The 15,787-nt window shown below is 46.1% G+C and overlaps 1 protein-coding gene across 3 annotated transcripts in view; it reads left to right on the top strand.

The window, feature by feature from the left end:
- The window catches only part of YARS1 (tyrosyl-tRNA synthetase 1), a 28,547-nt gene extending 12,889 nt beyond the window's left edge, over positions 1 to 15,658 (top strand). For all 3 annotated transcript variants that reach the window (XM_042954131.1, XM_042954133.1, XM_042954132.1), the window contains exons 6-13: positions 4,128 to 4,220; positions 6,208 to 6,343; positions 6,816 to 6,901; positions 10,283 to 10,418; positions 11,207 to 11,304; positions 12,180 to 12,373; positions 12,922 to 13,063; positions 14,780 to 15,658. In XM_042954131.1, the coding sequence (XP_042810065.1) occupies positions 4,128 to 4,220; positions 6,208 to 6,343; positions 6,816 to 6,901; positions 10,283 to 10,418; positions 11,207 to 11,304; positions 12,180 to 12,373; positions 12,922 to 13,063; positions 14,780 to 14,890 (996 nt within the window). In that variant the 3' untranslated portion in view covers positions 14,891 to 15,658. The remainder of the gene's footprint in view (positions 1 to 4,127; positions 4,221 to 6,207; positions 6,344 to 6,815; positions 6,902 to 10,282; positions 10,419 to 11,206; positions 11,305 to 12,179; positions 12,374 to 12,921; positions 13,064 to 14,779) is intronic.
- The last annotated feature ends 129 nt before the right edge of the window (positions 15,659 to 15,787 follow it).

The following is a 15,787-nucleotide window of genomic DNA, read 5'->3' as shown; positions in this document are numbered from 1 at the left end:
TCCTTGTAATGGAATATCGTATAGTGTATTTAAAATGGTTTTAGGATGTCTTTTTTATTAAGTTTTTAATTCTATTTCCAGCGTAGTTAACATGCAGTGTTATATTAGTTTCAGGTGCACAGTATACTGATTCACCAGTTCTATAGATGACTCAGTGCATTCCCCCAGGGCCCCACCCACCTCCCCTCTGGTAACCATCAGTTCTGTATAGTTAGGGGTGTTCTAGGTTTGACTCTCCACCCCCCCACCTTTTTTTTTCCTTTGCTCATTTGTTTTGTTTCTTAAATTCCACATATGTGTTGGGGCGCCTGGGTGGCTCAGTCTAGTTAAGCGGTCGACTTCAGCTCAGGTCCTGATCTCGCAGTTTGTGAGTTCAAGCCCCACGTTGGACTCTGTGCTGACAGCTCAGAGCCTAGAGCCTGCTTTGGATTCTGTGTCTCCTTTCTGCCCCTCCCCCATTTGGGCTCTGTCTCTTGTCTCTCTCTCAAAACTAAACATTAAAAAAAAGTTTTTTTTAAATAAAAAATTCCACATGTGTGTGAAGTCATATGGTATTTATCTTTCTCTGACCGGCTTATGGTTTTGGGGTGTATTTAATGAATGGGGAATGATTACAATGTAAATTTTTTAATTAGGTATTTCACATTATTCTATTTTATCTCCTCTGTTAAGTTTTTGGTTGAACGTACTTTTATTATTCTAGCAGAGATGTGACCCATGGCTTGTTTTTTGTGTGACTCACAATCTCTTAGAAAGGTTTTTATATTTTTTAAGGGCTGCACAAAACATGAAGAAGAATATGCAGTAGAGGGGCACCTGGGTGGCTCAGTCTGTTAAGTGTCTGACTTTGGCTCAGGTCATGATCTCGTGATTCATGAGTTTACCCCCTGCGTTGGGCTCTGTGCTGACAGCTCAGAGCCTGGAGCCTGTTTTGGATTCTGTGTCTCCTTTTCTTTCTGCCCCTCCTCCTCTTCAAAAATAAACATTAAAAAAATTTTTCTTTTAAATAAATAAAAAGAATATGCAGTAGAGTCCCAAAGTCTAAAATATTTATTTTTTGGTTCTTTACAGAGAAGTTTTGCTCATCCTTTACTCTAGAGATTACAACATGTGTCTTTATAGTTTATTACAGTTTAAATTAGGTATTTTAACCACTTCTCAACAATGTAAGAACCTGCAATTTAACTCCTTCCTGCCCTTTGTGCTATTGTCATATATTTCGCTTTTACATATATCTTAAATCCGAAAGACTTCATTATAACTCCTTTTCAAGCAGTCAATTTTCAGGTATGCTCATCCCTACTTACCCTTCCTGGTATTCTTGACTCCTTCCTGCACTTCTATACCTCTGTGCTTCCTTCTGGGGTCATTTTCCTTCAGCCTGCAGAGCCCCCCACCTTGGATTTGGTGTTGGTAGTGCAGGTCGTTAGTAATGAATTCCTTCAGCTTTCTTTTGTCTGAAAACATCCTTCTTCTGTTTTCACTGGATATCAAATTCTAGGTTGGCAGTTATTTTTCTTTTAGCCCTTTAAAGACTCATCCCATTGTCTCTGGCTGCCTTAGTTTCCATTGAGAAGTCACCTGTAAGTATTACTGTTCTCTTTTGTAGATAGTAACTGCTTTTCTCTGGCTGCTTTTAGGGTTTTCTCTGTCTCTGATTTTCAGCAATTTGACAATGATGTTTTTTGGCTATAGTTTTCTTGATATTTATCCTACTTGGATTTTGCTGAGGTTCCTGAGTCTGTTTTCAGCAATTTGAGGCAGTTGTCCCCTACTATGTCCTTAAATATTGCTTCGGTCTTATTCTCTGTCTCCTGCCCTGGGACCCTAATTCTACATAGGGTAGACCTCTTGACTATGTTCTACGTGTCTTTTTAAAAAAAATATTTATTTGGGGGAGAGCGCAAGTGAGGGAGGGGCAAAGAGAGGGGGACAGAGCATCTGAAGCGGGCTCTGTGCTGGCAGGCTGACAGCAGCGAGCCCAATATGGGGCTCAAACTCCTGAACTGCAAGAACTTGACCTGAGCCAAAATTGGATGCTCAACCCACTGAGCCATCCAGGTGCCCCTCCCATGTGTCTCTTATATTCTGTTCTGTTGTTTTCTTTTTTTTGTCCCTTCTGTGCTTTAGTTTGGTTATTCTCTACTGACTTTTCTTCAAGCTTATCAATCCTGTCTTCTGTTAAATCCATCCAATGTTGTACTGTGCCATTTTGAACTTCCATTTGGTTCTTTTTTTTATAGATTCCAGCTCCCTTTTACAAAATTCTCTTTTATCCAGTTTGTCCATCTTTTCCTGTTTCCTTTCACACACCAATCATAGTTATTTTGACATCCTAATCTGTTTTTTCCAGTATCTGGATTGTTCCTGGGTCTGCTTTTATTTCTCGTAATTATCAATCATTTTTTTTTCTTCTTCCCCGTTTCTAATACTTTTTTTATTGTATCAAAGATATCGTAGATATGTGGTAGAGACTCTGGATTATGCTTATAGGGTGAGTGTTTTCTGTAGGCTGTTAAATTACTGACTTACCACCTTGATCCTGTCTGGGGCAGGTTTTAGGCTTTGTCAGAACAGGTTTGTTTCAGGGCACCTGGGTGGCTCAGTCAAAGCGTCCGACTTCAGCTCAGGTCATGATCTCACAGTTCATGAGTTCAAGCCCCAAATGGGGCTGGCTCTGTGCTGACAGCTCAGAACCTAGAGCCTGCTTTAGATTCTGTGTGTGTGTCTCTCTCTCTGCCTCTCCCCTTTTCATGCTCTGTCTTCTTTCAAAAATAAATAAACATTTAAAAAATTTTTGTAAATTATTGAAAAGAAAAGATTATGTGTCTCCTTCTCTGCTCCTCCCCTGCTTGTGCACGTTCTCTCCCTCACTCTCTCTCTTTCTCTCTCAAAAATGAATAAACATTTAAAAAAAAAAAAAAAAGGAACAAGTCTGTTTCAGTTTGCCCTTCTACAATGTGGGTCTTATTCCTAGGATACAGCCTTTCTGGGATCTCAAACTCAAATCTCAGGGTGTTCACTAAGACCTCTCCACTTGGAGTGGACCTAAGCTTCAACCTCTGTCTCCCCAGCACTGTGCAGCCTCTGAAGTCTGTGCGCAGATCGCCAGCCTCCCAGCACCTGTTCTCTGCTAGGCTTCCTGGCATCTCCGTATGCACACACCGCTATGAGTCAGCTAATAAATGAGTAGGGAATTTTGACTTCGATTTGAGGGTGGGGGGCTCACTTCTCTCTAGAACCTTTCCTCAGTCCTAGCCTCCTGGCAGCCCAGAACTCCAGTCTCTGTCTCTCCTTCATCAGACTCTCTTTCTCTCAGCACCTCGTTTGGGGAAAATGCCCTCAAGGAGGAAGCCAGGGTGAGTGTGGGGTCACCTTTGCTTTCCCTTCTCTCAAAATTCATAGTCCTATACCTGTTGCTATCAAATGCCTGCAAATGGTCATTTTATATATTTCCAGCTTTTATAGTTGTTTATGGTGGTAGGGTAAATCCAATAGCTTCACAACATAATACTAGTAGGAAAACAGTAGGGAAAACTTTGTTTATGTTATTGTATACACCATCGAAAGGTTGTATATCCAATGCAATGGATTATTAGGCACAAAAAAGAATGAAATCTTGCCATTTGCAATGATGTGGATGGAGCTAGAGAGTATTATGCTAAGCAAAATCAGTTACTCAGAGAAACACGAATACCACATGATTTCACTCATATGTGGAATTTTAAGAAACAAAACAAATGAGCAAAGGAGAAAAAGAGAGAGAGGCAAACCAAGAAACAGACTCCTAACTATAGAGAACAAACTGATGGTTACCAGAGAGGAGGTGGGTGGGGGGGAGCAAGTTAGGTAGGTGAAGGGGATTGAGGAGAGCACTTGGGATGAGCACAGGGTGTTGTATAGAAGTGCGGAATCACTATGTTGTACACCTGAAACTAATCTACTGTATGTCAACTGCAATTTAAATAAAAACTTTTTTAAAAAAGAGAAAAAGTCTACTCAGTAGGAAAAGAGATTGGAAGGACCATATCAAACTATTAAGTTGCTTGCCAAGTTAGATGGGATCAGGACACTGAGAAGGAGTTTACACTAACATTTGCTTTGTGTGTTTCTTTCTAACCCCTCAGTACCTCCCTGCACTTGGTTACTCAAAACGGGTCCATCTGATGAATCCTATGGTTCCAGGATTAACTGGCAGCAAAATGAGCTCCTCAGAAGAGGTAGGTTTGCCAACTCTGACTTGAGTTTAGAAATCTTCAGCAAGAGAGATGCCTGGGTGGCTCAGTTGGTTGGACATCCGACTTTTGATTTCAGCTCAGGTCATGATCTCACAGTTCTTGGGATTGAGCCCCACGTTGGGCTCTGCACTGGCAGTGTGGAGCCTGCTTGGGATTCTCCCTCTCTCTCCTCTCTCTCCTCTCTCTCTCTCTCTCTGCCCTGCCCCTGCTCGTGCATGTGCGCTCTCTCCCTCTTAAACTTTAAAAGAAAGAAATCTTCAGCAAGAGATGAAGATATTGAAGACTCAAAAGAACAGTTACTTGGCTAACTTGAATTCTTGTAGATTTGAATTCCAAGGAATCTGAGGTTCATCCCGTTAATTCCAGTGGTTCTTGAGTATTGAAGGACCCAGAAGCAGTCCTGATAGGATCCAATCATAATCTTAACAATTTTACTGCTGTGATATTGTGTGATAAAGCACACAAGCAAAAGTAATGTTTTCGTTCATCGACTATGGTAAATCTCAGCCTTACTAATGAGGTTAATGAGGTGAGGGTTACATTTCATCAAATAGCATCTTGATTCTTAGAGTGATATTTGATATAACTAATATGACAAATACAATATTTTTTAACATTTAAAAGTACTGCTTAGGGAAAATGCACTTTTGTTTTGATCACTAAGGGTACAGAATGGAGGGCTCTGTGGAACCCAGAGATGTGGAAGTTTGAGTTCGGGGTTCCCAAACACAGCTGACCTTGAGAACCACCTAGGGAAAGCATTGATTAGACTCTGTTCTTAGAGATTCTGATAAAGCGGTTCTGGGAAACAACTCAGGAGTCTGTACTTTCTTTCAGATTCTACTAGGTGATTCCGATTGAAGTCACGTTTGGGTGCTCATCCAGTTCTTTAAATCTGACTTCTCAATCTTTGATCAGAGATCAGTAAATATATGCATGGAAACTTTTCTTATTATTTTTAAAGGAATATACTCATTCGTTTTTCTCTATGTTAAGGTGATCCATGTATCAGCTATTTCTCTGACAAAATATCCTATCACTCACCCTATTTGGTGACACTCACCCTATCTTAACCCCGGAAGTCCGTGTTAGTTAGCAGCAGTTCCTGAACACGACTGCATCAGAATCACACAGAGACTTTTTCAAGATACAAATATCTGGCCCAACCTCAAGAGATTTTGACTCATCTCCCAGTAATTCACATTTTTTTACAAGCACCCCAGGTGATTCATACACAGGCATATGTGGACCGGAATTTGGTAACCACTGTGAACCCAGAGATCCGTGAGTTTACTCACTTCAAAATAAGAAACAACTCCTATTACCCTAAAAAGGAAAAATGGCTCTAGGTAATATACAGTACCTAGTGTGGGGGCTTGCTGTGAAACAAGTCCCCTCACACATTGTTTGTGGCAATGTCAATTAGTCTTCCCCTTTCAGAAAATCGTTTTGGGCCTAGCAGTTTTGGGTAGCTTAAGGAAATAATCTCAGAGAAGGAGGAAAAAAAAAACCAACTCTGCAAAGATATTCATTGTATTATATATAAATTGTATAAATTAGAACATAATCTAACAGTTTAGAAATCATTAAAGAAATTATATTGTCACTAATAATCGGGACTATAATACACCATAAAAATTACAAGTGAGGGTGAGGTAGCCACTCAGAAATACTTATGATAGAGTCTCAAGTGAAAAAGCAAAGAGTAGACATTTGTTCTCGAACTACAGATTTGTAACGATTCTGTGTGTTATAGACAAGGCCTGGGAAGAACACAGGAAAACTGAACTAGTTATTTTTGTTGGGGGGCAATATCGTGAGTGGCTCTTGACTCTGATTAATTCTGCTTTTGTTGAAGCTGTTACTGTTTAAACCTTCGTTTAAAAAAAAAAAAAATGGAAATACACAGATTCGTTGAGCATATCTCATTTCCCACCATAAGAGGTCCCTTCTCCTCCATGGCTTCTAGGAGTCCAAGATTGATCTCCTTGACCGGAAGGAGGATGTAAAGAAAAAACTAAAGAAGGCCTTCTGTGAGCCAGGGAACGTGGAGAACAACGGAGTTCTGTCTTTCATCAAGCATGTCCTCTTTCCCCTTAAGTCTGGTAAGACACCCTTTTACTGCTTCTCAGAGGCCAGGCCGAGGTAGCAGAAGTAGTGCTGAGGTCGCCCTTGTGATTTGTCAGAATCTTCCTTCTCCGATGGCTTCCCTGATTCTGTGCTCTGACTTCTCATATACCGACGTACATTTGGAGTCGGGATGTCATTTCACTGCCCGTGGGGTTGTTACCAAGGTTAGGTTCTAAGCGGGGTGTCAGGGTGGGCAGGGGTGTAGAGATGAAGGTGGGCGCAGGCATGCTCAATTAGAGGAATACAAAAGAAATGTAAGGCACGATCCTTCCCCTTGAGCTTGGATGCCAGCTGGTTTGCTAGCTCATCTGATTTAAGAACAATAAAATGCCATATAATAAAGTTCAAAATATATAATAAAAACTAAAACACCCATAATATTTGAGCTAGGAATGCTGACTCTGCCATTATCAATGAGTTTGTTGGCATAGATCCATTTTCTTACAGAGTTTGTGATCCTTCGAGATGAGAAATGGGGTGGAAACAAAACCTACACCGCTTACTTGGACCTGGAAAAGGACTTTGCTGATGAGGTAATACCAAAGGAGGAGTAATCCCCACTGAATTCCTTCTGACAGACGTCTCCATCTTGGCCCAGCCAGGTTTCTAATATGCGCCGCAAGGCTCTGCTTGATGCTGATGTGTATTGTGTTAGTGTCTTAATGAGGATTGGGGTGGTTCACAGTTTAGATGGGCACATGGCACAAAGCTCGTATATTGATGTCCTCATCATTCTGCAAAGGATTTAGCCTGGAATGAAGGACCAAACCCAGCAAGATGAAGCATTTCAGGGAGAGGTGCAAAGTCCAGGTTCAAAAAAGAAACACCTGTGGAAGGTAGCTAGCTAAAGGGTACTGATGATCTCAACAGACAGTTTAACAAAAGAATTGCTAGGTGCCCATGTGTTAGGCACCATGGTAGGGGCTGGCATTACAGAGGATTAAATCCTCATGAAGGGGATGCCTGGGAGGCTCAGTCGGTTACGCATCCCACTTTGGCTCAGGTCATGATCTCACAGTTCGTAAGCTCGAGCCCTGCACCGGATGAGCCCAAGCCCCACTTTGGTCTCCACGCTGATAGTGCAGAGTCTGCATGGGATTCTCTCTCTCTCCCTCTCTCTCTCTACTGCTCACTCACTCGTACCCTCTCTCTCTCAAAAACAAATTTTAAGGGGTGCCTGGGTGGTTCAGTCGGTTGAGCAACTGACTTCGGCTCAGGTCATGATCTCATGGTTTGTGAGTTTGAGCCCCACATCAGGCTCTGTGCTGACAGCTCGGAGCCTGGAGCCTGCTTCGAATTCTGTGTCTCCCTCTCTCTCTGCCCCTCCCCTGCTCATGCTGTCTCTCTCTGTCTCAAAGATAAATATAACCATTAAAAATAAATAAATGAATAAATAAATAAATTTTAGAAAATCCTCATGGAGCTCATGGTCCAGTGGGAGAGGCAGACATAGAAACAAATACCACTGCTATGTGACTATACGATGACGATGTACATGTATGATCCAGAAATATAATAGGAGGAAGTGATTGCCTGGCTGGTCAAGCTTTACAGAGGGGACAGCCTCCGAACAGAGGGAAGAAATTGCGCAAAGACATGGTGAGGTGAGACAGCATAGTATGGAATTACAAGTGGTTTGATCTAACATGAGTCCAAAAGGTGAGGCAGAGTGTTGTGGGAGAGATAGGCAGGGCCAGGTCATAAAGGGAAGATGTGGCCATGGTGCATATGGAGAATGAAATGGGGACTTTTGACTGACTCTGACTTTGGGTTGAATCAGCAACGTGATCGGGCTGTCAGAAACGTAATGAAGTCTTAGTGTAAGTCATCCGAAGTGTAGAGTCTGGAACCACAGAGTTGATCATTCAGTTCTCCACTGTTGTGAGTACATTTGGGGTTGTGCATTCAGCCCTGAACTTCAATTTTCTGAAGTTTATTTGACCATCTGGGCTGTGTTGGTGGGGAGAAGGAGGATGCTGTGATAGGGAACAGACCCAAGCCCTTGTCACAAGAGCACAGTTGAAAGAACAGGGGATGTTTAGTTGGGAATCAGGCCTGTGTTCAGTCATCCTCAAATACATGACAGATTCCCGTGGGAGAGGGGTTGGATTTCTTCCTGTGGCACCAGAAAGCTAAACCAGGTCTGCAGGTGGGGACCGCGGGGGTAGGTGTGTTCGGGTTCAACATCAGGGAGAGCTGTGCAGTGACCTCCACTGTGTGGCAATGGACTGGGCTGCCTCACTTGACCTTGCGTCCCCGTCACTGAGGTGTTCAGGCAGAGCCCGGAAGACCACTGCAGGACACCGTTGTGTAAGGGACAGAACATCAAGTAGAAGCAAAGGTCGGTGACCTCTGAGCTCTGCGGCCCTCCAAGCCCATCTTTTGGATGTTTTTCACAGCCATTGCTCTGAAACCCTTCTGTCTGCAGTCTGAGGCCGGCCACGAAACCCACACGGTACTCCTCAGTCCTGTGAACGGTCATTTGTGGGAGTAACGAAAAGGATAGAAGAAATGTGTCTGAAAAAAGAGCTTGGAGCAGCACTAGCCAATAGCACTTTCTGTGACCATGGACATGGTCTGTATGCACTGCCTCCTCACGCAGCTGCCACTGGCCACGTGTGGCTGGTCAGCCTTAGAACATGCCCAATGCAGCTGAGAAACTGTGTTTCAGTTTACCCGGAAATATCCACATGAGGCTAGTGGCTCCCATCTTGGACAGAGCCGGTCTAAAGCTTTCCTGTTGTTAAAATTACACATGCCCGGGGCGCCTGGATGGCTCAGTTGGTTAAACGTCCAATTTCGACTCAGGTCATGACCTCGCAGTTTGTGAGATCAAGACCCGTGTCAGGCTCCGTGCTGACAGCTCAGAGCCTGGAGCTTGCTTCGGATTCTGTGTCTCCTTGTCTCTCTGTCCCTCCCCCACTGATGCTCTGCCTCTCTCTCAAAAATTTCCCAAGGAAATGAAGGAATATTAGAAACAAAAATGTAGGTATTGTTGTATTACAGGTGTTCATGCCTAAGAGACATCACCTCGGAATATCTAACAGGTGCTTTCAGGCCAGATCTGGGATATAAAAGCACGAGTCATGGGACACAAGAAGAATTGACTTGCTCAACTCTTACTGCATACTTGCACTCCTCACCATTTTCACCCACGTTATGTGATTTAATCCTCATTCTGACTCTCTGAGACTCTGAGATATAGGTATTATCTTCAGCTTTTAAGTGAAGAATCCCAGACTTAGAGGAGTTAACTGCCTGGTCCAGGGGTCACACAGCTAGCTGGAACTCAAACCCCAATCTAACTCCAGAGCCCTTGTTCTTTCTTCTGGCTCACTCGGCTCGGCCCCCCTCGGGCTGTCTCCTTGGGTTGCATATGTGAATGTTTCTCTGCCTCTAAATGCCTCTGGTTTGTGCCATTCTTCTAAGCATGAATGGAGGGACTAGAAGACTTTGACTAATAAAAACATTCAGCCTCTACAAACCCTCAAGTTGGTATGGAATTCAGAGTCAAAAACCCTAACTCTCATACAGTGAGATAATCTTTCTGAACCTGTTTTCCCTTCTCTGTCAGCTTCACAGGATTGTTCTGAGGATCGAGTAAGACTGTAGGGAGGAGTGGTGTCTGGGTGGCTCTGGGAGCTCACTAGCACAGGTCATGATCTCATGAGTTCGAGCCCCACATCAGGCTCTGCGCTGGTGGTATGGAGCCTGCTTGGGATCCTCTCTCTCTCTCCCCCCTTCTCTCTCTCTCTGCCCCTTCCCCACTTGCGCACTCTCTCTCTGAAAATAAATAAATAAACTTAAAAAAAATAGAGACCGCTGGGGAAACACCTGCACCCTCCACACACATTATCCTTAGTGGACTTGGACATCTGTGCTGCATCTCACAGAGCCTTTGGACGCTTTTGCAGGTTGTACACCCTGGAGACCTCAAGAATTCTGTTGAAGTCGCCCTGAACAAGTTGCTGGATCCTATCCGGGAAAAGTTTAATACTCCTGCACTGAAGAAACTGGCCAGCGCTGCCTACCCAGACCCCTCAAAGCAGAGTAAGGCGAGCCAGGGAGGGAGGGGGAGGGCCAAGGGGTGCTTGGCATCATCAGGACAGAGAGCCTGTCAGTGGGCTTCAGAAGAAGGTCTGCCTTAAATTGAGAGCCCAAGAAGCCAGGGGGCCCGAAGTACAGGAATATCGTACCCCATTGACTCCTGGAATGGAGCTGGAATCATCTGGATTTTGGTTTGGGCGATGCTGTGAAGTGATTACGTCCTGCCGTACCAGTCTACTGTGTGAGACGTGGCCTGTGATCTCATACTTCACTAAATCCTCTTCAGTTAAGAGACCAGTTGGGTTAGACCATGAGGGTAACACAACTGCTCGGGCAGAGTCTGCACAGCTCCTTAGGAAAGCTCATCTTTAGCTTCGCCCAGTTCCCTTGCATGGGCTTCTGACCGGCTCTTAGTTGGCCATCCATTGACCCATGATGCTGAGTTATTAACTTGGATGGTTTTGTGTGACTCTCCCAGAAAAGACTCCATCAATGCATGTGAGATGCATGAATAGAAACACCTAGAGGTAGCAAAGCTACTACTGTCCCTTCCCAAAGGTTGCCAGTCCTATTTTAGAGAAGATATAAGTAGGGGCGCCTAGTTCATGAGTTCAAGTCCCATGTCGGGCATAGAGATTACTTAAAAAAAATAAATAAGAAAAAACTAAATGGGTAGATTCTGGGGATTCTGCACTACACCCTGCTAGTGTCATCATTTGGTGGGGTCAGCATTTGGCCTGTCATGGCAGAGGAAGAGAGTTCTGATCCCTTGGGGTTCCTTTCTTTCCCAGAGCCGATTGCCAAAGGTCCTGCCAAGAATTCAGAACCAGAAGAGGTCATCCCATCCCGGCTGGATATCCGTGTGGGCAAAGTCATTAGTGTGGACAAGGTACTCATTTTTCACCACATCCCAGAGAGGCCGATAGGGGTCACGTTTGTCTGTTTCCATCTGGAGGAAACCTGGCCTGGGATGGGAAGTAACATCCCTGAGGTCATATTGCAAGTCAGAACACAGGTGTCTAGTTCCAGGTGTCAGGCTTTTTTTCCCTTTGCTGCCTCTGGACCTTTTGCAACCAGACATAGCCAGGAACTCAGAGCCGGGGTTGGGGAGGAGAGGATATTAGTCAGAGGGAGCTTGCTTATCAGTTAAATCTGGTCTGATAGACTCTTCTGGTCTCTACTGGCTTGTCTGGACTTGGCTGCAGGCCTTATCTTGGAACAGCCACTTTGTCTCCCTGCCCCATCCCACCCGCCCCTGAAAATGGGGAAGGGAGAGGGACTTCCTTTTACCCAGAGACAGAAGGTTATGCAGCCAGCGACCTGGGACCATTGTTGTGGACTTTTCTTTCTTTCCCAGCATTGTTTTTCACTACAGAGACTACTGAAAGTACTTTGAGATGGCTGCCTCCTTCAGATGGTGAGGCCAGCATTGTCCTCCGCTCTTCTTCCAGGCCACGCAGGACTCAGCCGGTGTAGCATGTGGCCATAGCGGTAGCCGCCCAGACAGTCCAGGCCATTTACTTGTGCAGGAGACTCCCTGCACCTCCTCTTACTCAAACCCTGCCTCTTGGGGGAGAGTAAAATGGAGCTTCAAGGCCCATCTTCCTGTCTGCTCTCTGGGACCTGGAAAGAGTTTGCTGCAGAGGGTCCCTCAGGAGCCTCTGTTGGAGAGTAGATGCCCCTTTCAGCAGTCAGAGGGCTCACCGGACCCCCATGGTCCCTTCCGTCACGATACCGTCCGGGACTAACCTCTCTTGCCGGCAGCACCCAGACGCAGACAGCCTGTACGTGGAGAAGGTCGATGTGGGGGAAGCTGAACCACGGACTGTGGTGAGCGGCCTGGTGCAGTTTGTGCCCGAGGAGGACCTGCGGGATAGGCTGGTGGTGGTGCTGTGCAATCTGAAACCCCAGAAGATGAGGGGTGTCGAGTCCCAAGGCATGCTTCTGTGTGCTTCTATGTGAGTGAGAGCTTGGGGTGGGGCGCGGGCCTGAGCGTAGGGGGCAGGAAGTGCAGGGAATTGGCCCACGTGATGCCCTTCTCCAGGGCATCAGGCAGAACACTTGGAGAAACTGTCCAAAACATGATGCGTGAAGGAATTACTCACCACGCACGTACTGCGAATGAAGCGCTTTACCCAAAGTTAATTTTATTACCACAGGAACTGAAGGTTCAAAGCAGCAGGTACATGCCCAAGTCTCTCTACTAGTGAGAGATGGAGCCAGGATTCTAGCCTAATTCTGACTGGCTGTTCAGGCCTTGCTGTCTCTGTTATGTCATACTTCCTCCCCTAAAAGCCTAGATTTCGGTGTCTCTCCTGACAGAGGGTTTCAGTCTAGCCCCGGTTAACCCAACGCACAAATGTAGTACAGCACCGAAGACTTCCTGGGCCTCTGGCGTTGAGGAGGCCCTAAAGCCCCACAGTGAAGGCCCCGGTGCTCTGGCTTCGCTGGCCGCTGCAGGCAGTCCATAGTCTCACTCTTTCCTTCTCCTGTGCGTCTTCCCCAGAGAAGGGGTAAACCGCAAGGTTGAGCCTCTGGACCCTCCTGCCGGCTCTGCTCCCGGGGAGCGAGTGTTCGTGAAGGGCTACGAGAAGGGCCAACCGGATGAAGAGCTCAAGCCCAAGAAGAAGGTCTTCGAGAAGCTGCAGGTAAAAAGCTGCAGTGCCCCCTCTCTGGCCTGGGCCGCCTGGACCGTGTCCCCAGACTGCTATTGCTGAGTCCACAACTGCCCTCTCCCCCGCTGGGCCTTCCTGCGTCTGAGCCCCTCTCTTCCTTCAGTCCAGACCTCCCCGGAGGAGGTGTCTGAGCAGCACGGGAGCCCTCGCACGTACCTAGCGTGGACGGGCTATTTGAGGCACCGTGTGAGGGACTTCAGACGTTTCCTCACTTGATCTTCAGCTCGTGATCAGAGGCCTGTCCCTATTGTACCTGGCAGGATACCTGCCAGGGCCACACAGGGTCACCAGCAGGGATGAAGCCAGGGTCCCACCACCACCCCCAGCCTACCTTGATCTTAGAACCACTCATTCTTTGTCTGCTCTCTGGGACATGGACTCCATACAGCCTGTCCCTGTGACCCCTGAGTGCATTCGTTCCCTCAACAAATACTGAACCCCTGCTGTGTATGCCCACCACTGTTCTGGGCGCTCGGGCTACATCTGTGAACAAAGTAGCAACAGTTCACTCTCCTCATGGAACCGACATGTGTGATTATGAGCAAATGAGGAATTAATACCTCATTTCCTCGCTCAGCCAGAATGTTTCTGGGTGAGGGGCATTTAGAGTGTTGTCTACTTCCATCCGTCCTCCTACATATGGCGGGTGGTTTTACCCGCTCCCTCCTTTCCTGCTTTTCCAGGCTGGTTGTTTTGTTTTGTTTTAATGTTTTTTAATGTTTATTTATTCTTGAGAGAGAGACAGAGTGTGAGTGGGGGAGGGACAGAGAGAGGGGGAGACACAGAATCCGAAGCAGGCTCCAGGCTCCGAGCTGTCAGCACAGAACCTGATATGGGGTTTGAACCCACAAACTGCAAGATCATGACCTGAGCCAAAGTGGTACTTAACCGACTGAACCACCCAGGCGCCCCTCCAGACTGGTTTTTTAAATCACTTATTTTTTCTGGCTATAAAATCAAAAATTTTTTTAAGTTTATTTATTTATTTTTGAGAGAGAGAATGTGGGAGGGGCAGAGGGAGAGAGCGAGAATGCCAAGCAGGCTCCACACTGTCAGCACAGTGCCCGATGCAAGGCTGGAATTCACAAACCCCTGAGATCACTAAGATCTGGATGCTTAACCGACTGAGCCACCCAGGCGCCCCAATAAAAATTTTTCATCATAGAAATGTCTAAAGTGGAGGGGATATGAAGAAAATGAAATATGCATAGTGTTGCCACCTAGTGATACTAGAAAATAGCATTAGTGGTCATTTCTTTCTGGACTTTTTCTATGCATGGAGATGACATATTTACAGTTTGAGTCCCACCATATGTTTATTTAACTTTGTGCTAGAAAAACTTCCCCATCTTTTTAAACACTGAGAGGGGGATCTTACTGTATATACTATTGTATCATAATTACTATAATTTAATGAAATTTATCTAACCTTATTAGACGTTGAGATTCTCTTTGGGTTTTCACTATTTGAACGCTGAGATGGAGGTCTCAGTACATAGTCCTTTGCACTTACTCGTGACTGTTTTCCTAAACTAAATGCCTAAAATGAGCTTCCCGAGGTGAAGAATGAGAGCTGGGTGCGCAGCTCACAGGGAACCTCGGCCTGTCCACACTGCTAGAGCATCAGAGAGCCTGCTCTCCTGCAGTCCCGCTGTCCCCACATTCACTGCTTTTGTTTATTCCATGCAGGCTGACTTTAAAACCTCCGAGGAGTGCATCGCACAGTGGAAGGAAGCCAACTTCATGACCAAGCTGGGGTGCATCTCCTGTAAATCACTGAAAGGGGGCAACATTAGCTAGCCAACCGGGCACCTTCCTCCCTTCTCCCGTCACCCTGAGTCATCTGCTGTCTTAATTTGCTCCGTCCGTCACCCATTTATCCATCTCCCAGGACACCGAACCAGGAAGTTTGGGACTTTATCAGGTGTGGGACTCAGTAAGCGGCAGCTCAGCCTCCCCAGAATCCAGAACCATCCTGTCTGGCTGAAGTGAGCCGCTGACCTCCCAGGTAGTCATGCGGGTGGGGCAGCAGCAGGGAGCCCAGCTCTACCTTCTTCCCTCGGCAGCTGACTGGAGAAATCTGGTTTCAATAGAAGTCCTAGAAAAGGCTTATGCCACAGTCATCCTAATTGGAAAAATATTGGTTCCTGTTTTCCTAGAGTTATCCCAGCGGCTGTCTCTGTCTGGGATCTGGTGCCTGAACTGGGCTAATTACAGCCTTTCCCCAACAGGAAATTGTGGGATTCCAAAAGCAAGGGGAAGAGAAAACAGAGAACCTAGTGGTCTACCGAGGGGTTGGCAGCTTTTTTCCCCAGTGGCCGCCAACCTTGAGGCTTGGCACTGGGGGCAGGGCCAGCCCCCAGGGCTCCTGGAATTTCTCTCCCTTGATTCTGTTGGGTTGAGACATTCCCTAAACCAGCTGTGTGTTATTAATATCGGAAGTAGGGCGGGCACAGCCTGAATCCTCCTTCAGAGAGGGTGGGGTACTTCTCCATAGGCATCTCAATCAGAATCACTATCACTGTCATGAATTCAAATAAACTATCTGAACAAAGGTGTCTGGATGAGGCCTGTCTGTGAGCTGGACCATCCCAGGAGAGAGGAAAAGGTGTGGAGCAGCTTCTGGGCCCCTCACCCAACCTAGGCTGCTCATATCTTGGACTTCTGACCCTGTAATGTTGGGAGATAGTGAATTGG

Source organism: Panthera leo, chromosome C1 (assembly GCF_018350215.1).
Source record: "Panthera leo isolate Ple1 chromosome C1, P.leo_Ple1_pat1.1, whole genome shotgun sequence".
Classification (NCBI taxonomy): domain Eukaryota; kingdom Metazoa; phylum Chordata; class Mammalia; order Carnivora; family Felidae; genus Panthera; species Panthera leo.
This window is presented reverse-complemented; position numbering and strand designations above follow the sequence as displayed.